General features: G+C 38.9%; 1 protein-coding gene and 1 non-coding gene across 6 annotated transcripts in view; one reads left to right on the top strand and one right to left on the bottom strand.

The window, feature by feature from the left end:
• The window catches only part of LOC134673441 (AMP deaminase 2-like), a 71,897-nt gene that overhangs the window by 24,928 nt on the left and 19,208 nt on the right, over positions 1–27,761 (top strand). For 2 of the 5 annotated variants that reach the window (XM_063531429.1, XM_063531430.1), the window contains exons 2-15: positions 9,254–9,395; positions 17,875–18,019; positions 19,180–19,366; positions 19,703–19,919; positions 20,252–20,377; positions 20,692–20,890; positions 21,236–21,367; positions 21,597–21,760; positions 22,710–22,833; positions 23,267–23,433; positions 24,695–24,815; positions 25,319–25,492; positions 26,237–26,347; positions 27,063–27,200. In XM_063531429.1, coding sequence (XP_063387499.1) covers positions 9,254–9,395; positions 17,875–18,019; positions 19,180–19,366; positions 19,703–19,919; positions 20,252–20,377; positions 20,692–20,890; positions 21,236–21,367; positions 21,597–21,760; positions 22,710–22,833; positions 23,267–23,433; positions 24,695–24,815; positions 25,319–25,492; positions 26,237–26,347; positions 27,063–27,200 — 2,147 coding nt within the window. Of the gene's footprint in view, positions 1–327; positions 413–6,115; positions 6,291–9,253; positions 9,396–17,874; positions 18,020–18,746; positions 18,867–19,179; positions 19,367–19,702; positions 19,920–20,251; positions 20,378–20,691; positions 20,891–21,235; positions 21,368–21,596; positions 21,761–22,709; positions 22,834–23,266; positions 23,434–24,694; positions 24,816–25,318; positions 25,493–26,236; positions 26,348–27,062; positions 27,201–27,761 lie in introns of those variants that run through there. The other 3 variants (XM_063531432.1, XM_063531431.1, XM_063531433.1) reach the window with 3 other exon arrangements.
• On the bottom strand, positions 458–545 carry Trnay-gua (transfer RNA tyrosine (anticodon GUA)). The gene is given in 2 exon segments: positions 458–493; positions 509–545. It is a non-coding gene; the product is annotated as a tRNA-Tyr (tRNA).

The raw sequence follows: 27,761 nt of genomic DNA, 5'->3' as shown, positions 1-27,761 counted from the left end.
TTTTTTTAAACACATTAATATTATCAATATCTGTGTCGGAATATTCTGTTTTTTTTTTATATATATAAAAAATATATTTTTAAAGCGGTAGAGCTCTTCAAATATTACACTTTTATACTTAATTACTTTGTCACTACAAATGTCTGGTTTGCTCAATATTATAATTTTTAGGACATCCTGTAGATATTTTAGAACTCGTTATCTCATTTCACTTTAAATCTGAAACATTGCGTTAAGCCACAATGCAACGGAAACTCGCATCGCAAAATAAAATTTGAAATACTCTTAATATGAAACATTTAAATAAAAAGTGCTAAAATTGTTTAGGAGGAATAAAAAATGTCAATCAGAGGGGTGCAAGATGGCTCAAGATCACCACTCATACTCACGGATTCTTTCTTCGATGACGGTGGTAAGTAATTGCATAAATTATATTTAAAAAAAAATGCAAAAAGATTCCTTCGAACCGGATTTGAACCAGTGACCTATGGATGACAATGATTTACCTCTACAGTCCACCGCTCTACCAACTGAGCTATCGAAGGGATATGTGTGTGTGCGAAATTACGGTATGCGTTCTGTTGATATTATTTTGTTAATGAGTAGGGTGACGATGCATGATGTAATGATAAGAGACATTTGCCTTGGTTTTGTAATGATATGTTTCATTGCTAACAGTTAACCGGTTTATTTTTTAACGTGTCTTACATTTTTGATTGCTTATTTTATTCCATAATTAATCATTATTTTTCAATAAGATTAACATTGAAAACATTGTACAATACTAATTCAGTACCTACACTTAATTCGTATTTTGTTTTGTGATAAATAATGTTTGCAATGTTTCATTTTTATTTATTTCTTTATTTTACTATTATTCTATAAAAACAAGTTAACAGTTTAAAAGGCGGCCTCAATGCCACAATAAGTACTAAGCTATCATTTTTTTAGATTTTGATTTTATATTTCGTTTAAATGATCGATTTCGTCTTCACAATTTTTTTAATCCTTTTATTTATTCCTTAAGTAGGTATTAACAATAAAATTATATCTCACGCATTTTCTCCAAAAAAAACATCATTTGAACACCAATTTACTAATGACCTAACATAATTAATGTAATATAACATAGAAATCAAAACGGCCCATTACATATCCCGTCAAGCTGTTAAGTTACACATTGTTGACGTGGTCGGGTCACCGCGTGCAGCCGCGCCTCAGTCCGCGACCGACGGCACTCGCGTTGGCCCGTGCCCCGCGCCACTCGCTCACAACGCCTGCCACTCCGGCACCACCACGATATACTTTCTTTTTGTTTCGCTGACGTTTTAATAACACTGTGACATTTACGGTATTTAAGGATATGTGCATGCTTGGGTTTTTTGTTTAGAGGTTTAGACTAGTAAGTTTATCAATTAAGGAAGGGAATTATTAACTTTAAATTACCTGTTATTGTTTACATTTATGCTATTTTTGACGTATTTCGTTTAGTAGAACTTTCTCTAATTGACATACATAAATAGTGTGCATATGCATACATTAAATCTTGGTAGTAAGTAATAATTAACTGCTGAATAGATAAGTTAGTTTGGCGGGGTCAAGGTTGAGACGTGTTATCATTATTTTGTTCGCAACGTGTCCAAAACAAGTTTATAATGTCATAATACGTACATTACACGTATCATTATCATTGCCTAAGAGTTCATATACTATAGTATTTCATATGTATGGTATATAATACAGTATTTAAATATTTAAAATGATTTTAAATGAACCTTAAAATTAGTGGGAAATAATTTGCTATTATCGTTAAACTTTTTCAGTTCTCTGCATCTTTTAATTAGAAATAAATATTGAACTAAGTAAGACTCAAACACACTCAATTGTTATTCATGTATGTAAACTATGTACTTTATATGTACGATCACAAGACATGTAATATTTGACACTCCCTCCTCTAAAGTCCTCTATGAGCAAACATTGAATTCCGTCGCACGAAATCGCGAGATGAAACAATGTACACACTACACAGTATTTGCGATGTTGATTCAATCGACTATTTGTTATTAAAATCTCACCGTGCCGTTTGTCGAACGCATTTCACTGCTTCATATTCAAGCTTCATGGAAAATTCTGTGATATTGATAAAAATTGTGTAATCTTAATGGGGTTAAAGTGGGTTAAAGGCTGTTATCAATATGGATTGTTTAGAATTGGATTGGGGAGCGGGTCTGCATACTCTTTCACCCCTTATTCTAATTTGATAACCTCATTAGCTGTAGGTATATACATACATACGCCTCGCCTCGATTCAATACTGATTAAGGTTCTCATCTTATATATACACTAGCTTTTGCCCGCGACTTCGTCTGCGTGGAATTAGTAATTTGGGTACCATAATTTTTAAACAAATTGCTTTTTATTACACCCTTCTTTTCACCCCCAAAATGGATGACTAATTAGTCAAAAATGCGAACTTTATTTGTAACGAAAGATCTTTTGAGCCCTTTTTAATGTAGGATATTATTTTCTTCAATTTATTAATTAATTTTGACGTGATAACGTCTTATAAATCGATGAACATCGGTAGCATTGCACGAAAAAGTGTCACGTTGTGGACAAATCTCCATGGTAACGTTGTGGACAGATCTCCATGATAACGTTACGTAATGTAATGGTAATGTTTTCTTATGACGTTATCACGCAAAAGTATGGTCCGTAAACCGACTTTACAGACAATCATATTTTTGTATCTTAACATCACTTCCACCTCCACTCGAACTTGGAAGTTCGAGAAAAGTTGGAGAATTTGAAGTTGGAGAAGTTAAAGTTGGAGAAGTTGTAGAAGTTGGAGAAGTTGAAAAGTTGAAAAAGTTAGAGTTCGAAAAGTTGAAGAAGTTAGAGTTCGAAAAGTTGACGTTGAATTTGAAGAAGTTGGAGAAGTTGAATTTGAAGAAGTTGAAAAGGTTGGAGAAGTTGAGAAGGTTGGAGAAGTTGAAGGTGAAGAAGTAGGAGATGTTGAAGTTGAAGAAGTAGGAGATGTTGAAGTTGAAGACGTGGGAGAAGTTGAAGTTGAAGAAGTTGAAATTGAGGAAGTTGGAGAAATCGAAGTTGAAGAACTTGAAAAACTTGGAGAATTTTAAATTGAAGAAGTTGGATAAATTGAAGATGTAGAAGTAGAAGTAGGAAGATAAATAAGTTGGAGAAATTGAAGAAATAGAAAAAGTTGGAAAAGTTAAAAAAGGAAGGTGGAGAAGTTGAAGAAGTTGAAAAAGTTGATAAAGTTAGAGTTGGAGAAGTTGAAGTTGAATTTGAAGAAGTTGGAAAGGTGAAGTTGAAGAAGTAGGAAAAGTTGAAGTTAGAGAAGCAGAAGTTGAAGTTGAAGAAGTAGGTGAAGTTGAAGAAGTAGGAGGAGGTGAAGTTGAAGGTGTTGAAAAGGTTGGAGAAGTTGATGTTAAAGAAGTTGAAGTTGAATAAGTTTGGAGAAGTTGAAGTTGAAGAAGTAGGAGAAGTTGAAAAGGTTGGAGAAGTTGAAATTTAAGAAGTAGGAGAAGTTGAAAAAGTTGATGAAGTTCGAGTTGGAGAAGTTGAAGTTAGAGAAGTAGAAGTTAGAGAAGTTGAAGTAGAAGAAGTAGGAGAAGTTGAAGTTGAAGAAGTAGGAGTATTTGAAGTTGAAGAAATAGGAGAAGTTGAAGTTGAAGTAGTTGAAGTTGAAGAAGTGGGAGAAGTTGAAGTTGAAGAAGTGGGAGAAGTTGAAGTTGAAGAAGTAGGATAAGTTGAAGTTGAAGAAGTAGAAGAAGTTGAAGTTGAAGAAGTAGGAGAAGTTGAAATTGAAGAAGTAGGAGAAGTTGAAGTTGAAGAAGTAGGAGATGTTGAAGTTAAAGAAGTTGAATTTGAAAAGGTTGGAGAAGATGAAGTTGAAGAAGTTGGAGAAGTTGAAGAACTTGAAATAGTTGGAGACTTTGTAGTTGAAGAAGTTGGATAAATTGAAGTAGTTTCGGAAGTCGTGTTTAGTGCAATAATGTTTAAATAAATATATACCTACAAAAATTTGTACCTGGTGAGCGGTGTCGGATATCGGAGGCTAGACATTTCTAGAACAATCCAGAACATTCGAGAGTATTCGAGAGCATTGCACAGCATTTCAGAACATTCTGGAATGTTGTCGTATATTCGAGAACATTCTAGACCATTGTGGAAATATTCCAGAACACTTTCGAAAGTTGTGGAAAATTCTGGAACATTAGAAGCCGTCTCGGTGGGGGGGGGGGGGGTGTTGGTAAGGCCGTCGGGAATGGGAGGGGGGTTCTAGAACAGTTCAGACCATCCGAGAGTATTCGAGAGCATTCCACAGCATTTCAGAACATTCTGGAATGTTGTCGAATATTTGAGAACATTCTAGATCATTGTGGAACATTTCAGAATACTTTCGAATGTTCTAGAATATTCTATATCCTTCCCCGGGACTCAAACTATCTGTATAGCAAATTTCAACCGAATCGGTTCAGCGGTTATTGATTCCCCATACAAACTTCCACCCCCTTTTTGACCCCCTTAAAGAGGGATGTCTGGGATAAAAACTACCCTATGTCCTTCCCCGGGACTCAAACTATCTCTATACCAAATTTCATCAAAATCGGTTCAGCAGTTTAAGCGTGAAGAGGTAACAGACAGACAGACAGACAGACAGACACACTTTCGCATTTATAATATTAGTATGGATGTGCTATTGACAGAAAAGCACATGCAGCAATATACACGCGATACAATACACGTTAATCTGAAAAAATATGGAGCCGGTAAATGTTACAGATCCTTAAAATACTATACCTACACACATAAAACACATTTCATATTACTTATTAATTGTTGAAAAGTAAACTTTTGTACACTGTTTAACTTCTTTAGAATTTGTAATGTAAGGGCTCCTCTACACCTTTATGCGTTAGAGCGAGCAAGTGATATTGCTATCTCATTCTACCGCATGGTTGCGTCCCTTGCAGTGGCCGGCGTTGGTCCATAGTGTAGAGGAGCCATAAAATTCACATAGCGACACTTGCATAGTTAGACCAGTGCCTGTCGAACGGTGCTACATTTTATGACGTAGTAAGTATCAGGCTAGGCAACCTAGGCAAGCAATAAGCTCATAAATTGCAGTAAGTGAGCTGGCTCGCCCCGTTCTATTAAGGGTCCGTGACGCGCTATGCCATGGCGGCCATAACCATAAACTGATAATGAGCTATCGAGCCATTCGTTGCCTGTTGTTTAATCATGTGCATTACAAAGCTCAAGCTGACTCAATGTATTTCAAGGCTGACTCATAAATCCTATACCTAAACTTGATAGGCAAAAACTTGACTTCATTTAATGATGAAAAAGCTTCTAAAGGATCACACAAGTGCACAAAAAATTACTAAAAATACCAGTAAAAACATTATCAGACTCTAGGTATTTATTCATCAGCCGGGCATATTGAATCCGTATAAAAACAAGTACGATAAACCTTTCCAACGTTTTAAAGCTTTTAAATTTTTTATCCAAATCGAAATCGACACGAAATTTAGGTCAGTCGAGTTTTCATGTCCAGGTTTTTGGTAATATATTTTTAAAACTGCTGTACTGAGAAGCAACCACACAGTGGTAACACCGCTACAGAAAGACCAGCAAAAATCTGAATTCCGACGCGAAACTGTTACGGAACCAGGGGTCAAGAGGATGAGGCAGACGAGAACAAAGCGGTTCATGAATAGACAGACTGTTGCTGTCGCCGGTCAGCTGTTCCCTCTTTGTTTGCGGAGCAAACACGTTTCCATTGCCGCTGCTTGCGTATTGCGTTATATGGTGAAATATCGCCCCGATTCAATTTAAATCTCAATCTAGTCCAAATAGAATTTCAATAGCACAATTTGCATATCATTTTAGAACAATCTGGTCTCAGTTTCCTTTAAACTGGTAAAATTACTTTGTGCTAAACAATTGAAATTATCCATAATCTGTGCTGTTTAGTTTATTATATAGTAAAGCACGCTTAAAATACTGCAATTCTGTTAGTGAGTTATCATGTGCTTGTTGTTTATTATTATTTACATACCGCATGTCACATTGTTATTAATGTTTAAACCATCACACATAATTTTAAACCTATATAATCAAGTGAAGTATTTTTATTGGTGAAATAAAACAATAAAACTCAAGTGTTCGTTGATGGGACAGCAAGATGTATAGCTTCGATAAGGACATATGGCACGTGCAAGGCAGCTCGGAGCTCCAAGACGAGGCTGAAGAAGAACGTAACTATAATTTTTAGTACCCTTTTTATGGAGTATTGTGCAATATTTATGGTGTCTGAATATGGGGTTGTGGGGTTGATTATTTAATTGCTCTACCAGCGTTATAAAATTACTGTATATCGCTGACGTGAAATATTCTGTAATCGAGTAATCGAGCTAATTAGGTTTCAGGTGAATTTTCTTCACTGACTGACTGTCAGAATGAAATGAATGCTTTATTTCCCGCCCACCACCAACCCTGTCAGTATCGCGCTGGCTCGGCTATTATGTTTAATAGACTACTTAGATATTTTATTCGTGCATGCGACTTTTTTTCTCAATATCGCTTTTAACGGAATTTTTAATAAGATTTAAGATGAAGTAAGTATGTAATATCATCTTTCCATTATCTTATCAGATGCTTTCTAAATTATGTAGACACTAATGCACTCTATTTTTTTTGTTTAACTATAGAACCTGCGATTGATTTAGTTTATACATATTGCAACACTAGCCAGCCATAAATTTCATACAAAAAATATACGAATTTATTAGTAAATAAATAAAAATACTTATATCGCGTGCAGTGGGGCGTACGAAATGAAACCGCTCTAAATTCGGCACAAAGAGAACTATGCAACTAATTAGCGAATCCAACTGCGTACGCCCGCGAACCGCGATGTGAATGGGCAATTAGCGCCTGTTCCATCGATTGTTGTGTCATTTACAGTGTGACCTCATACTCAGTCGAGTACAATCATACTCAGAAGACACAATTTATGTTCTCGTACATATGCCTTCTGAGAGTCCTTTAAGGTATCAGAAGGATGTTTGACAATCCACATAACGATTTGCTAATTTGTTAGTGGTTGAATTATTATTTCATGATTTGCACAGGATTTTAGATCTTAGATAGTTATTAGCTATCATTATCCCTTCTTATTTTGCGTCCTCACTTCGTTCTGTCTTCGATATTGAATGTTAAAATGTTATTTTTATCGTGACAACATAAAAGCTCGATCGATTGCCTGCACATGTCAGCTCAGTTTCATTACTGACAAGTTGACGGCATGATTGGAATGATAATTTCATCATTAACGAGGGACTCACACGCGATCGCGTCAAGGATTCACGCGTCAACTTCGTTATGTTCGATTGCTAAGATTGATGCGCTCTCACTGATTATTCGCAATTAATTTAAAAGTGATAATCCTCAATTATAATACATTTAAAAAAATCAAATATAATTGTCCCGCGTGATGTTGTAACGTGGTCACTCTAGCGTCTCATATTAAATATGCTTAGACTGACTAATTTAATTTCCTAAAATTTTATAGCATCTATACATATAATAACATCATTAAACGTAATGTTACGACCTAAATTTCCACTGAACTACAGTTGCCATCAGATATATCGGAGCGGCTCAATATGATGATCCATGAGACCACCAATATTCTGTTACCAAGTTTCCTTTGTTTAAGCATATTAGTAATACCTGACCTGGTAATCAAAAATGGAATAGGGAAGTTGTATGGTATTGACGTTGACGTTAATTATCCCTCTAAAGCTTATGGCTTGTTTGTGCTAGCTAATCAAACTTTATCATTGTTAGCACCGCACCGGTCCCTTTGTGGAATAATACGACACTACATAGGTAAATATGTAAGTAGGTCAGATCCCACAAAATTCACAAAATTGTACAAAATCTTAAATGAAAGTTGTGAACTTCGTTGTGGCATTATTTCCGCCTTTTGTACCTACTATAAGATTTTTCTTTTGTGCAATAAAGATTAAATAAATAAATAAATAACTTCCTAGAGAGTACTTTCCTCGTGTTAATTTATCCCTGTTGAATAGTATAATTGTATTTCAATCCGATTGAATCAATCGTTATAAGACCCCATATAATTAAAAGCCTTATAAATCTAGAACAATCTTCAATACAGAGTTTAATGGTTGTAGAGTCGGGACCAAGCTAACCCTGCACAGCATGGTATTTTCTGTAAAAAAGTGTGGCGATATCATCATTAATGTTAATATTCTATGATTTTTTTATATAAACGACGTTTATAATGACAAAGATAGCTTAGACGGACTATAATTTAATCCCACTATATCTCGTTTGCAACCCAAGTTCTCAGTACGGATCATTAAATGAAGAATGAATGAATCTGCAATGCAATGAAATGTAAAACCAGTCACGTCCGTAATCCGGTGACCGAGCGCCCATGTCTGTGTCACGGTCATGGTTAATGGACCACTCTAGCTTGCAAGGGCAGAAATAAGCTGGATATCAGGATATTCAGTTCGTAATATAATTGATATGTCTTAGTGCTAAGTGAATAATGTAAGTGTAGTGACATTTCATCTAACTATCAGATTCGTGACAAATTGTCTTCTTTTACAGGCGAAGTTCCTTTTACTCGCGTATGTACCTACTTACTATACCTAGGTTACATTTTGTACAACAAGACTTAATAAAACTAATAAAAATCCTACAATATTTGTACATTGTTCGCATTTTATATGAAATATGTAGATATGTATGTATGTATGAGATTGAATTAAATAAATATGAAAAAAAACCAATATCATGGTTACCCTACATATTTTGCTACAAGGTTTATTTTGATGATCAGTCCTTTGTATTTATTAATTTATTATATTATCAGTATAATCAAAAGTATAATTATGTATGTAATAGGGAAATAAGGTCATGTGGGGCAAAGAGAAATCCACCTAACTTAAATTCATTTAGATACAGGACGTTGGTGGATTAAACTCTAATTACCTAAGTATTATACTAGCAAAATTTATAATAAATTATTATTAGAAGTATTTGAACGAATTAAATTATTTTCAGAAAATATTTTAATCACTTGGTCACTTTTTCCTAGTATATGACATTTATTTCAGTTTATAATTAATTATTATTTTAATTTTCAGTAATACTTACACTCACTAATTTGTTTGTCCTCCAGGCAGCGAGAGCCCGACAGCCGCAGTAGGGGCGGAGGCGCCCCGGGAGCTGCCGAACGAACTGTCGGCGCCCTACGAGGTGCCGCAGTTCCCCATCGAGCAGATCGAGAAGAAACTTCTCATACAGAGACAGCTCAATGTCAAGTGAGTTTAACATTTTCTGTCCATCGCGTTTACATTTGGGTCGCTCTGTTTAAAGAAAGTCTCATTGGGTCAGAATTTATTAGAACTGCGTTACTCACGTATTATTTTGTCGAATAATCGCTCGACATGTTTCGGTCCGTTTTGAGGATCCTAGACAGAAGCGCCACCGACTCGAGCATCTCTACTATCTCTAGCGAGCGATGTGTATTCTCGGGGTCAGAGTTGTCCATTAGATTATTAGATTATAATTTAGCACTACTTAGTAGTGCTCTTGTTAGTCAGGATTGTCTCAGCAGGATTATAGAAAAGTTACTAACTTTCTTATACTCAAAGACCGCCATGCTTCTTTGTCCAAAGCCGTTTCTGTCCAATCGACAGCTCCGAGTTCGCTAAGGTCTTTTTGCACGTCGTTTCTCCAGCGGAAAAATATAATATAGAAAGTTACAATAACTTACTGAATTTATTAAATATTATATATATATGACGCCGGGTTGCCACTTGAATTAGGTTATTAAAATCTTTGTTTAAAATCAAAACAGTAGTATGGAGTAATTAATTAAATAAACCTATTATTAGTTCGTGCATCGTTAATCATCCCCGAGCGCCCATAAACGAATTAGCGTCAAGCTCGCTCATGAGTCACGAGGAAATTCAATATTAGTTAGCTTATTGGCTGGTCATAGCCGCTGCAAATATGATGGAAAATTAAATATGCACTAACGCAATGTATTTTCGTATAAAAAATATACCAGCCTATTATCGACGTACAGTTCTCTCACACAGCAACAACTCGATAGGTTTGCGTTGTTTTAGAGTTTATTAGGCGATCTTCCATTTCCATCATCAGACTAGCATACTCAGATACCTACAGTATGCATAAATATGAAATGAACCTGCAAGCAAAATTTCAGTGTAATCCAATCCAACAGCGAAAAATGGGTCAAATAAGACAACAGAAAAGGTAAAACTAAACAGAAACTTGACAAACTAGGGGTGCATTTTAATGTTGCGACGCCCGCGGAGTCAGCAAAGTTATAGATGTTTTGTTAGTTGGCTTGCTTTTCCTCGGTAATGGCTTCTCCGTATTGCACCTTACTCATAATTGCTTCCTTCTTGGAATTATACGTCACTAAATTACAGTTTTCAATTAAGTTAAAATTGTTCAAGTTCTGTAGGTATAACATGCTTCGCGGAGCGCGAGTTATAAATTTTGCATAATATTTTCTAAGAAAAGATATCAGAAACAATTTAGAAGATGAATTTTATTGAGTCCCTAAAGCCCACAGCGCCTAAGCAGGACTGATGAGCCTTGGGCCCTGATGCGCATATGAACCAGATTATTATATTTAAGTGTGATTAGTATGAAAGTTGGATACTAATCATATCCTCTAGGGGTGCTCGTTTGTCTCCTATGTCTCTAGTGCAGCTAAGGTTATCAACATTAATATTGTGGGTGCTCTATATGTATAAACCAAAACTTTATTTACCCAAGAGTTTTCTAAAACAAAAAATGAGTTTGGTCTATTATAGCCATAAAAGAGCCTGTCACATATTTCGCGCTTATTATTGCAGGTGGTTGTACAAAGTTTTATTTTATTTAATTTAATATCTGTAATAACAATAACCTAATAACATCCCTCTGCTTGCATGTGACGTGACGTGACGGAAATACACACAAGCTGGCCGCAGGCTGCTAATTCGATTTGCACAGGCCTTGAACTTCGGGGAATATGTTGCTGCTGCCTAAATGCCACCCCGCAATATTCGTCTTTTGGACGAATCATATTTTAAAAGTATGTTAAATGCATTGTAACATATTCAAGCTAAACAGGACTTTTATGTGTGATAAAATTAGGTTCAATTGGGTCTAATAATAAAATACAATAGTAATAAGTTAGTCATGGTTTAGTTTATTTATTGTATGTTTGTAGGAGTTGGGGATAGAGGTTTGAGGGAACACCAAATAATATTTGGAGATGGGCTGGGAGCAGGGCCGGATTAAGCATGTCGGGGCCCCTAGGCAGTACGAGGCTTGGGGCCCCCCACAGTCAATTCTGCACACAGCATATTCAGTACAGGGAAATAAATTTGCGTTTTTAATTTCAATCTTCAGCGTCGGCCAAGCCGATCTTAATCGAACGATGTCTTTTTCGCTCTTATTGCGTGGACTTAAAGTTTATTCTATCGGTTTTGGCCGATTCCGCGTCGCGTCAAGTGTGGGGAGAGCCCGTTAGGCTTAAGGTCAATTTCCAGTGGAATACCAAAGATGTGAGCTTCATCGTCACTTTCCTATCTACCTCTATTTGCAAATTTTAAGCGAGGAAAGCTAAGCTCAACTATAGTGCCGCAAAGTTGATTTTCGCAATAGTTAATATTTTGCGAGGCTGAACAGCGATTGTCCGACCATAAGACCAAACGCCGAGCCACATGATTAGAATCCATATGTTAAAATGTTATGTTAAAATAACTTAAATTACTAGAGTTAGACCAAGATAAGGCTGTAACAATTTTGATAGCACTCGCAGTGCAAGTGTTATTTTAAACGTCAAAACTTCTATGAAATTATGACGTATAAATAATACTTGCACTGAGTATGCTATCAAAATCATTGCATACTTTGGTCTAACTCTATTCATTCACCAGTCAAGCTAACATGTAGATGATACAACTAAAGAACCAAAAATAAACGCGAGCGCAGCGAGCGCGAAATTTTTTTCACAAATTGTGAAAACGTGTTAAAAGGCCGGGTATCGATCTTCATCAGGGCCTAAAAGTCCGAACTCCCCAGTGAGGCGAGCTTTCATGCGAAGCCGTGCTTCATCAGGCTTCAGGATATATACTTAGTTGAGCACAGACACGAACCAATGTCTATTGTATTAAAAAGCGAGACCGCAGGCCAAGCTTGGCGCAGCGAGGCCAAAGGCTAAGCTGAAGTAGAGGAGATGTGGAACACAAACCAATGGTAAATTGAGGTAAAAAGTGAGGCTAAAGGTCGAGCATTCCTATGAAAAACTGGGGACACGTTCGTCTTCTTTCTTTTTCTTTGTTTTAATCAATAGTCCTCGTGATTCTGAGTCGAACTAACCTAAAAGTTGTTGGTTGTTCGAAAAAAATGAACTATTTTTCCTGAAAATCTCTATTATTACAACTTTACAACAGGTACGCAGAATACGCCCCGTAAACTGTAACGTATTGCTTCAATTTTATTACAGTATTTCATTAATTTAAAGAATGGATCGAAAAAAAACAATAACAAAGTATACTCATTATAAGAATTAAAAAATTACTCATGAATTATGACCCTATGGAAGAAAATTTTATTTGGTGCACGGTGAGCTGCCGGGGCCCCCTAGACGAGCCGGGGCCCCCTAGCCGAGGCGGGGCCCCTAGGCAGTTGCCTACTTTGACTTAGGGTTAATCCGGCCCTGGCTGGGAGTGCTGACTCTGTTTTTATTTTTAATTTTGCGTACTTAATTTATTGATTTATAGGGGGACTTCTATCATACTGTATTTCTTTTTAAATGTGTTCTCACTGCTGAGGTGAAAATTTGTTTATACCAGATGAGAACGATTGTTTTTTGTACTTCGTGACTTTTAAGTTCCTTACTACGCTAAAGATTGTATTGCAAAAAATAATTTTATATGCTATCAGTAGTAGATCATTTTACGAGCAATTCGTCTGTCGCACAACACAACAAGACAAATAAACGGATATTATATTAATAAAACCCCACACTAGATAAGCAGTAAACTGTCGGTATTATTAGCCGGTAATTGGATCAACCTTGATGCGGCAGTAACCCTTACGCGGGGGTGCCATTTGTAATGTGATTGCGATTCGGAGCGCAGGCTCGCGAGTTTGCACTTGACTTTGCACGATAGAGTTCATCTAAACTAACTTTGCACCGAATTTAACAGAATAAAGTGAGGGAGTGTCAAATTGCCACACAGTCTGTGCAAATGCTATGCAATTAGCTTGATCTGTCATTACATTATCACTATTTTTGGCGCCGTTTAGTGAACGTTTTCTGTTGTTGAGTGTACTTATATACGTCACCTGGTTTTTGTGGTAATGGAAGGCAAAAAAAATTTTTTTGTGTGTTGTTTCTCATACGTACGTATAAACTTAACTAGATATATTTAGTTTAAAGTAATAACTAAATTATTTGGTAGTGACAGGATTGTTTAAAATAAATTTTTGGGCGATTTTTAAATTATATCATGTTTGGAAGTAAAAGTGAATGTAAGAAGTGGACATCGTCTCGGAACTGTAGGTGAGTGTTGTGTGGAAGTAGGGACTCATTGACTTAATAATATAAAAAAAACAATACATTATTATTGTACACCTTTGTATATATAAAAAGATAATAAAATGAAATGGGACTGTCTCGAAAGTTTCACAATCGTGGTTACTCGTACAAGAAGATTGGTCGATTTTATTTAAAGTTCAATATTGTCGAGGCACACTCAAATACCCGTAGATTATTTATGTTCTTATTTTTTTTAAAGATGAAGTAACTCTGCATGTACTATCGCCCACCCTGTTAACTGTACTTCGGTGGATCTTCTGTCTTTTGTAATAAGGTCCACCGATGTACATTTAGGAGTGTTGCTGTTTGTACAATTTATTGTCAAATCATGTTTTTCTATGTTCAAAATGTCAAATGATAGAATCAAAAGTTCAGAAATAAGCTCATTCAATTCGTCAGATTAAAAAAAATGCGTCGCGGGGATTGGAAAATCCAGGGAAAATCTAATAAAACTATCCTACAATTTTTAGATTGAATTTTTTTTTAATTTTTTTTTTTTGTGGGTCAATAAAATATATCAGAATTCTTTAAATAAACACTTATAAAATGATCAAAAAATGAATATGATAATAGGATAAATGATTTAATTTTTAGATGAGATAACTTATGTTATATGTATAAACTATAAAATCACGGAGCTTTAATATTATGTAGATCCATTTTTATGTAGTATGTAGATATAAGTACACTAGCTTTCACCCCCGACTCTGTCTGCGTAGGGATTTCCGTGGTAAAACCCATCCTGTGTCCTTCCTCGGGGCTTAAATTATCTCCATAACTTCCATCAAAATCAATTCAGAATGACAAAATGAGTTACTTTCGTATTTATAATATTAGTAGGGATGGTGTAGAGTAAAGGTCTGGAATCAAACTAATATGGTATATATATATATACTTTATGAGGAAGGGCATAGGACAGTCGTTATATACGGAAACCATCAGTATGCGCCGATGAAGTCGCGGGCAGAAGCTCTTATATCGACAGTACTTATTTATACTTACATGTTATACAAGTGAGTAAAATAGGTATCTATCAATTCGTAGTTGAGCTGAGGCTGTGCCTGTGGTAACTAAAGCTTACTGCATCGAACTCGCCTCGCCTAGGAATGCATAATATACTCGTCAGATAAGCGTGGGTGTTGACACTGATATCGGAGCTTTTCACTGCAGCCAGCGTATTATGGATAGCTTTATCCATCTTTATCCACGTGATAAAATAACTGTCACTGTTTAACACCATGGGATAGAAAGTGACGGACACCGTTTTATAACGCTGTCACGTAGACAATACAACGACCATCATATCCGTACAGGAGGACATTGTCAACGCTCAGCGAGCATGAGCGAATTAAGACTAGGCCCTAGGCTCATCTGTCGAGGGGAGCTAGCAAAGCAAGCAATTGCACTTTTGTATGCAAATGAAAGAGTCAGAAGAAAGGTCGGTCGACTGTAAACGTTACACGAAGTTGTTATAGGTACGGGGATCTTGTTACGCTGGTTAGGAAGGGAACGGAAATCGCCTGCGTTAGCAAACTGACGATAACGTATGAGCTTATAGAGCTTTTAAGTATAGAGAAATATATGTCCATGCCATGTCAGCCAAAATATATGCTTATTTAATTTAGAAGTTTTTTGCCAGATAGTAGGTAGTCATAATTTAAATTAGAATTAAGCAAATAATATACGTCTTTAGAAAAATTAACACCTAAAAACTACTCTTCAGATCGAATCTTAAAATATAAAACCTTATCTGGCTGGTAAGTAAAGTGTTATGTTAAAGAGTTTCTACAGTTTCTTCTGCTAATAAGTTGGCACTCACTGTAAACGGATTAGAATAATGAACACGACAAAAGCAACTTTAATTTCATTTAATCTGTCCCATCTGCAAACTGAAACGGTTTGGTAGTAGTCAAAGCTTTGACGAACGTTGGTTAGAAAGGACCAGAACGGTGCCTAACGCTTTGGTAGCAGTCAAAGCTTTGACGAACGTTGGTTAGAAAGGACCAGAACGGTGCCTGGACTGGTATTAGCTACTTACATTTAGGATATTACCTATCCCTAGGGAGTTATAGCTTTTTTTCACAATCCATATCTCCCGCGGGAACAATATAGGCCTTTTCCCTTTAGTACACTGCATGAAGTAAGATCTTTTTCGAGCAAGAAGTGATGAAAATGAATTTATCCTGGAGTTGGGCGTTGTATCTTGAGCTTTTTATCCTCGGGCCTCTTAGCCTTGGCCTAGCCAACTTTAAGAGTAGTAGGACTGGTAGACAGTAAACAAGAAATTCCTTTAACTACTAACACAGCAACAAAGGCTAATGTTTTATTGGTATTTACAGAGGACGCAAATAACCGAGCTAAATGACTGTGGAAACAAACATTATTATCATTAATCATTACGACAGGCAATAATGGCCAGAATCTTCCTCGCATCTTTAGATATCGATTTTAGTGAGACGAGCAATGCAGTGATATGGAATTGTTTTGATCAGTGTTTTGATTGATACCTACGCTGCCCCGGCAGGCTAACGTTAACTTTATATAAGATCTATATAGTTAGGCTTTTTAATATCAAACTGTATCCATTTGAACTTATAATAATGGATGATATTATGATAGTCGATAAGATAAGTTACACTTTGCTCCGTCAATGATTTTATAAATGCACCGGTGACGTCTATAGTAGTATACCCTATAATGGACGTGGAACGAGTAATGGGACAAAAAAACATAATTCCTCTAAAATAAGTATCTAAAAGTAGTTTATAAACACTGGCTGTATATTATCATAAATAAGAGTCCTAGAGCTGTTTCAGTTTGAATTTTCATTAAATTTGGTTGTTTTTTAAGAAATTGGCGCCAACCAAAAAGTTGTCGTGTCACTGAAAAAAAATACCACTACGAATTCTTAACAACTTCGCTAAGAGAGTTGAGTTAATTTATTAAATTTTGATTAATTAATACTTGATGAAAACTAGAATGTGTTTTGTTACTTGCATTTACCATGAGATAAGGTATACAACACACTATATTGTGACTCCACAGATGTAAAAAAAATAGTGGTATTTGGCCCAATCCCATTATAGGAGCTGTAAAACTGCGTGTCTCCTATGATGGGACAATTGACAGAATGCTGCTTGCCATGCCATAATTTCATGTTTAAACAATACAGAAGTAAAATGTAGTTACGAAATATGTCAATCAGGACGTATTCTCGGACTTCGGATAAATTAATATCGTTTTTCCAAACTTTTATTTAACTTGCCCTGTTAATTAGTGTGGGTCCAATCTTGGTAGCTGAATTTGACCCACTTTTCGATTTCCGATTCAGTTGAAATTTTGTGTAAGTACGTAATTAGGTATGCAAATCGGATGATAATGCAATATTATGATAACATGGACCTGATCTGATGATGGAGACAGGAGGTGGCCATGGGAACTTTATCGCAATAAACCCTAACTAATTGTGTTTCGGTATATTAGAATTGTCTCGATGGATCTAATAATAATAATTGGCTGTAGAAAGAAAAATACATTCAGCGTTAAAAGCTTATACCAAAAATTGTTTTTTTTTTGCCGTAACTTATTCCCCATTTCAATATTTTATACTGATAGAGCAATGTCCATTATAGGCGGCCCATTACTGGATCCACGTCCATTACCGGGGGCCCATTACTGGAGCTTTGGTGTCCATGACTGGAGAAAAAAAGCATGGTTTTAATTTGTTAAATATGTGGAAACGAATTGCAGTATCTTTGATACAACACGCCTAAAACATGAAAGACGGATAGGACTTTCATCTTTTAACACGCTAAGCGGTAGACCATTTACATGTACCTATAAGGGAAATAACATAAATACTCCAAATTTCCTCTTAAATGTCCCATGACTGGTGCTGTTACTATATCTATGTGTCGATAAGTCGAGGGTTAGGGATTAGAATTTAGATACAAGTTGGATCCAAGTGGTAATACTTAGAGTAGGTAATTACGAATTACGAAAGAACGGATATCTTCCTTACGATAATGGTTCCATATTGAAATTACTTATGGAGACGCGTGCACTTTAAGAATGTTAAATGTTACTCTACATAAACCGTGAAATACACACTTTGTTTTGGTGCCTACTTATTTTTTTGGATGGTTGGGTAAATACATGCCTTTTTCCAGGGCTGCAGAATGCGGTCAATCAGTCCGTTCGTTCGGCGGCAGCGAGGCGGGAGCCCTGCTGGAGGAGCGCAGGGACGAGTTCGAGCACGACATGGTCATGCCGCACTTCCAGCGCGTCGCCATCAGCGGGGAGGACACCTCGGGGGTAAGTGGCAGACTGTCGGCTAGGCTGGGCCTTGCTGGAGGAGCGCAGGCACGAGTTCGAGCACGACATGGTCATGCCGCACTTCCAGCGCGTCGCCATCAGCGGGGAGGACACCTCGGGGGTAATTGGCAGACTGTCGGCTAGGCTGGGCCTTGCTGGAGGAGCGCAGGCACGAGTTCGAGCACGACATGGTCATGCCGCACTTCCAGCGCGTCGCCATCAGCGGGGAGGACACCTCGGGGGTAAGTGGCAGACTGTCGGCCAGGCTGGGCCTTGCTGGAGGAGCGCAGGCACGAGTTCGAGCACGACATGGTCATGCCGCACTTCCAGCGCGTCGCCATCAGCGGGGAGGACACCTCGGGGGTAAGTGGCAGACTGTCGGCTAGGCTGGGCCTTGCTGGAGGAGCGCAGGCACGAGTTCGAGCACGACATGGTCATGCCGCACTTCCAGCGCGTCGCCATCAGCGGGGAGGACACCTCGGGGGTAATTGGCAGACTGTCGGCTAGGCTGGGCCTTGCTGGAGGAGCGCAGGCACGAGTTCGAGCACGACATGGTCATGCCGCACTTCCAGCGCGTCGCCATCAGCGGGGAGGACACCTCGGGGGTAAGTGGCAGACTGTCGGCCAGGCTGGGCCTTGCTGGAGGAGCGCAGGCACGAGTTCGAGCACGACATGGTCATGCCGCACTTCCAGCGCGTCGCCATCAGCGGGGAGGACACCTCGGGGGTAAGTGGCAGACTGTCGGCTAGGCTGGGCCTTTCTGGAGGAGCGCAGGCACGAGTTCGAGCACGACATGGTCATGCCGCACTTCCAGCGCGTCGCCATCAGCGGGGAGGACACCTCGGGGGTAAGTGGCAGACTGTCGGCCAGGATAAGGTCCACCGATGGATTAGTTAACAGTGTGGGCGATGGTACCTACATGGGTAGTCTGAGTTGACGGTACAGTACCTAGCGAAGTGTTCAGCGTGCTGTGAAGACAGCTAAAATCGGACCAAGATAACTTTGCACGGTATTGCAATGATTGTTGCCGCAGGGCAACAAGTAGCAGTACTTGCCTCCTACATTGCGTTCGTGGCTCCGTATTTCTTCTCTTTTCATAATAAGACTGTAATCTTCTCCGCTGTACTTAAAACAATCTAATTTTTTACTTCTCTTCTCAGGTACCCTTGGAAGACTTGCAACAAGCCTCCTCCTATCTGGTGCAGGCCCTAGATATCCGCAAGCGCTACATGGAGATGTCCCACCAGAGCTTCTGCACCATCACCGCGCGGTTCCTGCGCAACATGGACCCAGACGCGCCCGCCAACCACGCGCCTTACACCAAGGGTCCTAGTGGACATATAGCGGGTACGGTATCTTGTCATTTATCCTTGGAATTTTTGCAGCAGGCCTTTTAGCGAATTCGGTTACTTAGACTAGTGTTTTTTAAAGCTTTTATGTGTGTATGTAACGACTGTAACGTTATTGATCAGCAGATCCCTTGAGTTTTAAGCACGTTGAGGTATAAGATAAGGTCATAATGCCTTATCCTAAGGTTTTTCAGTAATGGACTTCCAGCGTTGAAGCGTTCCAGAGCTTCCAGCTCCCAGTCTTGAGCCATCGTAAATACGTTGTGGCGCTTGTCCTTCTGCCTGTACTCTAAGACTAAAAAAACTGTTCTACAAAAAGCCAATTTACTTCCAGATCACGTGGTCCACCCACCGTTCAGGGACAAAGACCCCTGGGAATGCCACATGCCCGAGCCCAAGGACTACACCATACGGCCCGACCGCGGCGTATTCAACCTGTACACTAAGGGTGCTGATGGCCAGGAGACAAGAGTTCCATACGAGTACATACCACTGTCGGAGTACATTCAGGACATGAATACTATGTGCAACATGATCGCGGATGGGCCGCTGTGAGTATTTATTCCCTAAAATTTTTTGATTTATTTTCAAAGTTTAGAAATTATTCAGTTCTCCAATCTTTGATGGTCACATTCATCGCTGCTGATAATTAACGTTGAATATCCGTCCGAGGACTTAAGTATTACCCATGATCTATCAAGTTTTGGTTGGATAGCGACAAGTTAAAATATTCATCGTATATGAGGTGTGAAATGATTACGTGTAATCATGCCACTATTTCTTGCATTAACACTTCCACTGTAATGTAAATCTGTAAGTATTAAACCTTTTCACTTGCAACTTGGTTGAATTTCTACCTGATATCTTCGTCCTTTGCCTTCAGGAAGTCCTTCTGCTACCGGCGCCTGTCCTACCTGTCGTCCAAGTTCCAGTTGCACGTGCTGCTCAACGAGCTGCGGGAGCTAGCTTCTCAAAAGGCCGTGCCACATCGCGACTTCTACAACATCAGGTCAGTGCCATAACCTTACCTGTTGGAAAAAAACTCGACTTGTTAGAGACCTCAGTTATTAAATAGTCTCTTTCTACTAATTTAGCCGAGGTCTGAGTTCTTTCAAAAGTTATAAAAAACTCGAATAAGGACTCGACTCATGATTCAAAAGACGCAAGTTTTTGAGACAAAGAATATCTTAACATTTTTTCAAATTTTTACTCTATTCTTAAGATTCTATTCTAACCAAGACTATCGGTCCAAGACTATATTTTATTAAAAGCTATGTTGGCAGAAGTACCTTCAAAAGTTTTAACAGATCCCCGTTCTTACAGAAAAGTGGACACCCACATCCACGCAGCTTCCTGCATGAACCAGAAGCATTTACTCCGCTTCATCAAGAAGACCCTCAAGAACCACGCAGACGAGGTGGTGACGCTGCACAAGGGCGTGCCCATGACCCTCAAGGCCGTGTTCCAGTCCATGAACCTTAGTACTTATGACTTGACTGTGGATATGCTGGACGTGCATGCAGTAAGTGCTTCGAACTTTATCATTCTTTTGACCAAAAATGGCAGTGGCGGATTTGCATTCTTTGCCGCCCTAGGCCCCGGCCTTGTAGCCGCCCCTTTCTCAGCACCCATCATAGAGTCATTTCTTGTAATCATCAGCGAATTTTTCGTCACAGTTTGCCGCCCCTAAATATCTTGCCGCCCTAGGCCCGGGCCTACTGGGCCTTAGGGCAAATCCACCACTGATAAATGGAATGGAAACCAAACCACTCCTAAGTAAGATGATCAATTAGTCCTTACTACTAGGATTAAAAATTATTTGAGTACTCAAACGTACAAATATACTTATACTGTACTTTTCAAACAGGACCGCAACACGTTCCACCGATTCGACAAGTTTAATGCCAAATACAACCCCATCGGCGAGTCACGGCTGCGAGAAGTGTTCCTCAAGACAGATAACCACATGAACGGCAAATATTTCGCTAGGATTATAAAGGTAATTGACGTAATTACATTGGATTGAATGTTGCAGGAGCTAATTATTGAGTATAACTGTGAATTGTAAATAGCGTTATTGTACTTGCTTTGTGTTTACACTTATCTCCATTCTTTATTTTTTTCTGCTCCTTTGTTGTATTACTTTCCTTTTCATTTCGTTCTTGGTCACTGGTCAGCAGTCACTGGTCACTGCGTCGCCTAACCCTTAAAAATCTATACATTTACAGGAAGTAGCCTCAGACTTAGAGGAGAGTAAATACCAAAATGCGGAGCTACGTCTATCCATTTACGGCAAGAGCCCGGACGAGTGGGCCAAGCTGGCCAACTGGGCCATCCAGTACGACGTGCACTCGAACAACGTGCGGTGGCTCATCCAGATACCTAGGCTTTAGTAAGTTTATACCACTCTCTTAATACGTTATAGCCTTTGACATGTGGTACAATATTAAAGAGTAATGGTCTTAGAAGAGACCCCTGTGGAACTACATTCAGCATTGTAAACGGTTACCTACTAAAAAACTTTAATATCGTTAACGCCAACTACTTGAGATGTATTATAAGACGAAAATCATGTGCGTGATTTATCTCTATCTCAATATTTAGCATTATAGATAATAAACACATGCAGTCAATTCTATCGAATGCGAATGTGTGATCTTTTCTATCACTTTTTATAACGGCGGCGTCTTCTATTATATCTCCTTATAAACACGAACGTAGCTCCCAAAAATAGTTGTTTAAATGAATATATAACGCCAAGCGCGCACCACGATTTTAATTTTTGCGACACGATTTTAGAATCGCGCTGTAATTTATCGCAGAAAATTCAGTGCGCGCACTGCGATGAAAAAGTCGACGATTTGTTCATTCTCGACATGGATGTCATACCAGTCGCTTGTCGTGAAACAATATGCAATCGCTGTATGACTGAGTATTTATACCACAAAGGTGATCTCCTTCTATTTCTATAATTAAACGGTCAACATCTAGCGTCTCATCTTGTAACTCCATTGGAGAAGCAGGTTCCGATATGTTGACGCTTGGAGAGCGAAATGCCGACTGAGGTCCCGGCTGCGATTTTATTATCGCAGTGCGCGCGGGGCCATACAGCTTCGTATGCTGCAATTCACTTTGCGACAATCGCGTACGCGCGCCGTCGCGGAAAAATGTAACAAATCACAATTTTAAAATCGCTGCGATATTTTTGTCGCATATGCGCGCACCGCTATATAAACCCATACGTTACATTTCTGCGACTAAATTATCGCGCGACAAAAAATCGTGGTGCGCGCTTGGCTTTAGAGTTATAATAAGTTTTTAATCGTGCTATTCTCTTCCAGCGATATTTTCAAATCGAACAAGATCATGAACAACTTCCAAGAGCTGCTCACTAATATTTTCCTGCCATTATACGAAGTCACCAAGGATCCCAATAGTAACATAGAGCTGCACAAATTCCTTACGGTAAGTCTTGCAAATAAACGGCTCTTTTTCAGGTATGTCGGTAACGTTTAAATATCTCATGTAAAAAAGAGAATGACAGATTTACTCAGATTGGTCATCAACTGTTAAAAGTGTTTAAAGGAATGAAAATTGAAGGAAAACCGTTTAATTTGTACAACTATCTCACTCCATAGAATTTTTTCGGCAAGTAATATTCCATTTAAACTTGAGATAGACTTCAGATAGCCCCAATATGTACGTTAGAGTCAGACCGAGTAAAGTGTGCAGCGATTTTGATAGTCCACGCAGTGCAAGTGTCATTTTAAACGTCAAACTTCTATGAAATTATGACGTGTAAATAACACTTGCACTGCGTGGGCTGTCAAGATCGCTGCAGACTTTTCTTGGTCTAACTCTATCCGTTTTCGCGGTACAAGTTGTCTGGTATTTACAGCACGTGGTCGGGTTCGACAGCGTGGACGACGAGTCCAAGCCCGAGAACCCGATCCTGGACCCCGAGGTGCGCGCGCCGGGCGACTGGGACGACGAGGAGAACCCTCCCTACGCCTACTACCTCTACTACATGTACGCCAACATCACCGTGCTCAACCACTTCCGCAAGTAAGTACTCAACACAACATACTGAGGTTTTAGGGTTCCGTACCTCTAAGGGAAAAAACGGAACCCTTTTATTCACTCGTGTTTCTGGCTGTCCGTCTGTCACAGCCTATTTTCTCGAAAAGTCTGGACCAATTATTTTGAAATTTGGTACACATATGTAAGTGACCCAAAGACGGATGCCGTAAATAAATGAATTTTAAGCATGGGGGCCACTTTTGGGGGTAGGTAAATAAGAAAATTAAAAATTAAAGTTTTTCAAACTATATTGTGTTACATATCAAATGAAAGAGCTCATTTTGATAATATCAATTATATTTATTTTGCAATTTGAAAATTAATAGTTTAGAAGTTATTTAAGAAAATTGCCAAAAAATTACCATCCTGCCCCCCTTTATCTCCGAAACTACTGGGTCTAAAATTATGAAAAAAATAAACAAAATAGGTATTTACCTATAGATGACAGGAAAACCTATTAGAAATGGGCAGTCAAGCGTGAGTCGGACTTAATTACTTAGTTTTTGGTTCGACCCTTACGGGTTTTTTAAAGGCATTATACTCACGTTTCAAAAAAAAATACATTGTTAAAAATTGAATAATGTACGGAACCCTTGAAACGCGAGTCCGACTCGCACTGGACCGGTTTTTTTATAGAATAAATATCAGATTACAATTTACCAACTCGCTGGGGCAACAAGAATAATTCATCATTATGCTCAACCTTGTTGCGCAGTTTCTAATCAGATTTTGCCGAGCTATAGCTATAGCTTCCTCTACGGCGTCCAGTCACACGTTCAAATTTTTTATTGTCGGTGGCCCGGCCAAAAGGCTAGCGGAGATGATGTGCTTTTGGCCTCAACAATTATGTTTTGGTTATAAATTCTTCAACTCCGGCATTTTTAGGGTTCCGTAGCCAAATGGCAAAAAACGGAACCCTTATAGATTCGTCATGTCTGTCCGTGTATGTCACAGCCACTTTTTTCCGAAACTATAAGAAACTCTTGAAACTTGGTAAGTAGATGTATTCTGTGAACCGCATTAAGCTTTTCACACAAAAATAGAAAAAAAAACAATAAATTTTGGGGGTTCGTCCCCATACTTAGAACTGAAACTCAAAAACTCCGACTCGAACTTGGCCGCTTTTTTAAATTATCTACCTGCCGTCGTCTCTTTTGTCAGATCCCACAATACGTAAACCCTAGATACATTTTCATGGCCAAATCAATCCTACTTATAGTAAACTTCGTATAATTAATTGTAACAGGGAGCAAGGGCTGAACACGTTCGTCCTTCGCCCGCATTGTGGCGAGGCTGGTCCCGTGCAGCATCTCGTCTGCGGGTTCATGCTCGCTGAGAACATCTCCCACGGACTGCTGCTGAGGAAGGTAATTATATCACAACCTTATCTGAGCGCGGTCGTATCGAAGTCGCAAGAAAGCATAATTATATCATTTTGGAACTATAGCTTACAATTATGTCGGTGTGCTGCAAGGTGCGCTCGTACCTTATACACGCCATAAACAGGAAGATCGGGTACGGAAGCACCTACAGGCGCACTGAAGTTTAGAGTTATTATAGCAGTTGGAAGACCTAATAAAAAGCTATCCCTGAACCTACAGTAAGGACTTTAAAACGCTACCCATGAGCTCCATCATCCGACACATGGATATGGTGGGGAAAGCTCATGAGAAGGTTAGTTGACGGATCTTTTCTAGGGGGTAATTGCACAAAAGATCCCTATGGGTCGAAGTGTATCCGCAAGGGCCCCCGAAAACAATAAGATAAGATACGGTCGCTGTGGCCAAAATCAGCCAGGAGGATCTATGATCATCATTGTATCAGCTATAGACCATCATTTTATCAAACCAAAACCTTAATGTTTCCCCAGGTTCCCGTACTGCAGTACTTGTACTACCTGACCCAGATCGCGATAGCCATGTCTCCGCTCAGCAACAACTCCCTGTTCCTGAACTACCACCGCAACCCGCTGCCGGAGTTCCTGGCCAGGGGGCTCGCCATCACGCTCAGCACTGATGACCCGCTGCAGTTCCACTTCACCAAGGTAACACAACTTTATTTATTCTGGAATAGTTGATTTTAATCTTCACTACCTATTTGCTCATCAGCTGTACCTATGCCACTGCTGGGGACAGAGCTACGAGAAAGATAAAACGGAGATGGGAAGACGAACCGATCCTAGACACATATTGTAAAATTTCAAATTCAAATTAGTGATATTTAGTTATTAATTGTATTGTGACATGCGTATTGTGTTAATATTGTGTTATTTTTTCAATTATTTCAATTTGACATTTTATATTTATTTAAATTTATGATTATAATGATGAATTTGCACGCTTGCATGCAAGCTAGGTACATGATCTGTAACACCATATTGTAACATCCCCATACTGTATCAATGCAAATAAATAATTTCTGATTTCTTAAAAAGTGGTGAGAGAATGCATTGGACAGAACCAAGTAGCAGGAAAGAGGGGATACTATGAGTCGCAGCGGAATACTCATACAGGCAAAAAAAAACTAGTTAGGCTAATTCCGATTGAGTTCCGATTGATTTGTTTAACGGCCGTAGGTATCAACTTTATTATCAGAAGCTGGAGCAGGTCAGGACCCGACAGCAGTAAGGAGTTCAGGCTAACTCCCTCATTCCTGGCTGCTGCGTCATGGACTACTCTATCCTTTCGTTTTTGAGGGTGGTAAACGCCGAAATGTGGAAGGTAGAGGCGCATGTTGTCAAAATTATCAGCCGAATTTTTATAAATAAAATATTGGTATTTACCTTCAGGAACCGCTGATGGAGGAGTACAGCATCGCGGCGCAAGTGTGGAAACTGTCTTCCTGCGACATGTGCGAGCTGGCGCGCAACTCCGTGCTCATGTCCGGCTTCCCGCACGAGGTAATATTACCACTAGCACTACCAAAAAGAATAGATACTATAGAGGGGTCCTGTCATAGTAAATGTTGTAGTCATTGTAAATTTACTGCCATCTATCGACACACGACTATAACTCAAAATAAACACGTATAAAATTATCAAAAAAATTAATATATATGAATAAATGATTTTATTATTTTTACATCATTTTGACCCATATTCATTCACTGATATCTATGTGTTTAAATTGTTAAATATGAAACGGTGTCGTCACGCCATCTAGCCGACCATAGGCCAAAGGTGTGTGCGCCATCTGTACGAGAATGACTTTTTCTTGATTTCCGAGGCACATTTTTTTCTTAGACTTTATTCATCTTATACGAAGTTACATATGTCTTTGCCACTACTTTAGCATTACTCCTTATTACACATGTCGCCATTGGAGTCCTACCACCATTTTGCCATGAAGCCAACCTCACCTGCAAGACGGTGCATCTGCTCTACAACAAGCGAGGTTTTGGCAATGGCTTTTACTTTGGAATTGGAGTTTAGATTCAGATGGTAGGGAAAGGAAAAGGAACATTAGAATATTCTCAAGATTTAGAAGATCTAGGATTTCGGATGCTAACCCAACTTTGCATCACAAAAATCTCACAGTTTTATAGAAAAGCTATAAAAGTTGACTGTACCCAATTATTGTTACTGTGTTGTATTAAAGAAACCGTGTAATTTATAGATGAAGCAGTACTGGCTGGGGCCCAACTACATGAAGGAGGGCGTGGCCGGCAACGACATCACGCGCACCAACGTGCCCGACATCCGCATCTCCTTCCGCTACGAGGCGCTGCTGGACGAGCTCACCAACATCTTCAAGGTAATCCCATAAAAAAAACACACGTTTATCGACGTGATAGCATGATAGTGGCATAACACTTTAAACTCTCGCGTTTTGTACACATATTTAATAAACAAACGGGTCTACCGCGATATACTTTTCATTGTTTTTACCTTTTAAGACGAACGACGGTTTTACGAATTTAAGGTAAAAACAATGAAATTATATCGCGGTAGACCCGTTTGTGTAATTAAATATGATAGTTACAGTCTTAACCGCGTTAACCCTTTGAATGCAACGTATATCGTGCGTGGCGCGTCATCGTCATAATGAACCTTGTCGGAATGCACATAGGTTGATATTAGGCTGTAGCTACGCGCATGAGTTGACGTCTTTGGCAGTCAAAAGGTTTAGACTGACGCTCGCTCTGTCACGTGGATAAGTCATCATAATTCTGGAGAATACGTGATCTGCGCGATAGTTGTTGCGCACCATCAGTAGAGCAGTGGCACCGTAGATTAACGGCAGTTTTGGCCTCATTAACTATTTACTTAATATTATTGCACACAAAAACGCAGTAGTATAACAGTTTTATTCAAA

This window comes from Cydia fagiglandana, chromosome 18 (assembly GCF_963556715.1).
Source record: "Cydia fagiglandana chromosome 18, ilCydFagi1.1, whole genome shotgun sequence".
NCBI classification, from domain to species: Eukaryota; Metazoa; Arthropoda; class Insecta; order Lepidoptera; family Tortricidae; genus Cydia; species Cydia fagiglandana.
This window is presented reverse-complemented; position numbering and strand designations above follow the sequence as displayed.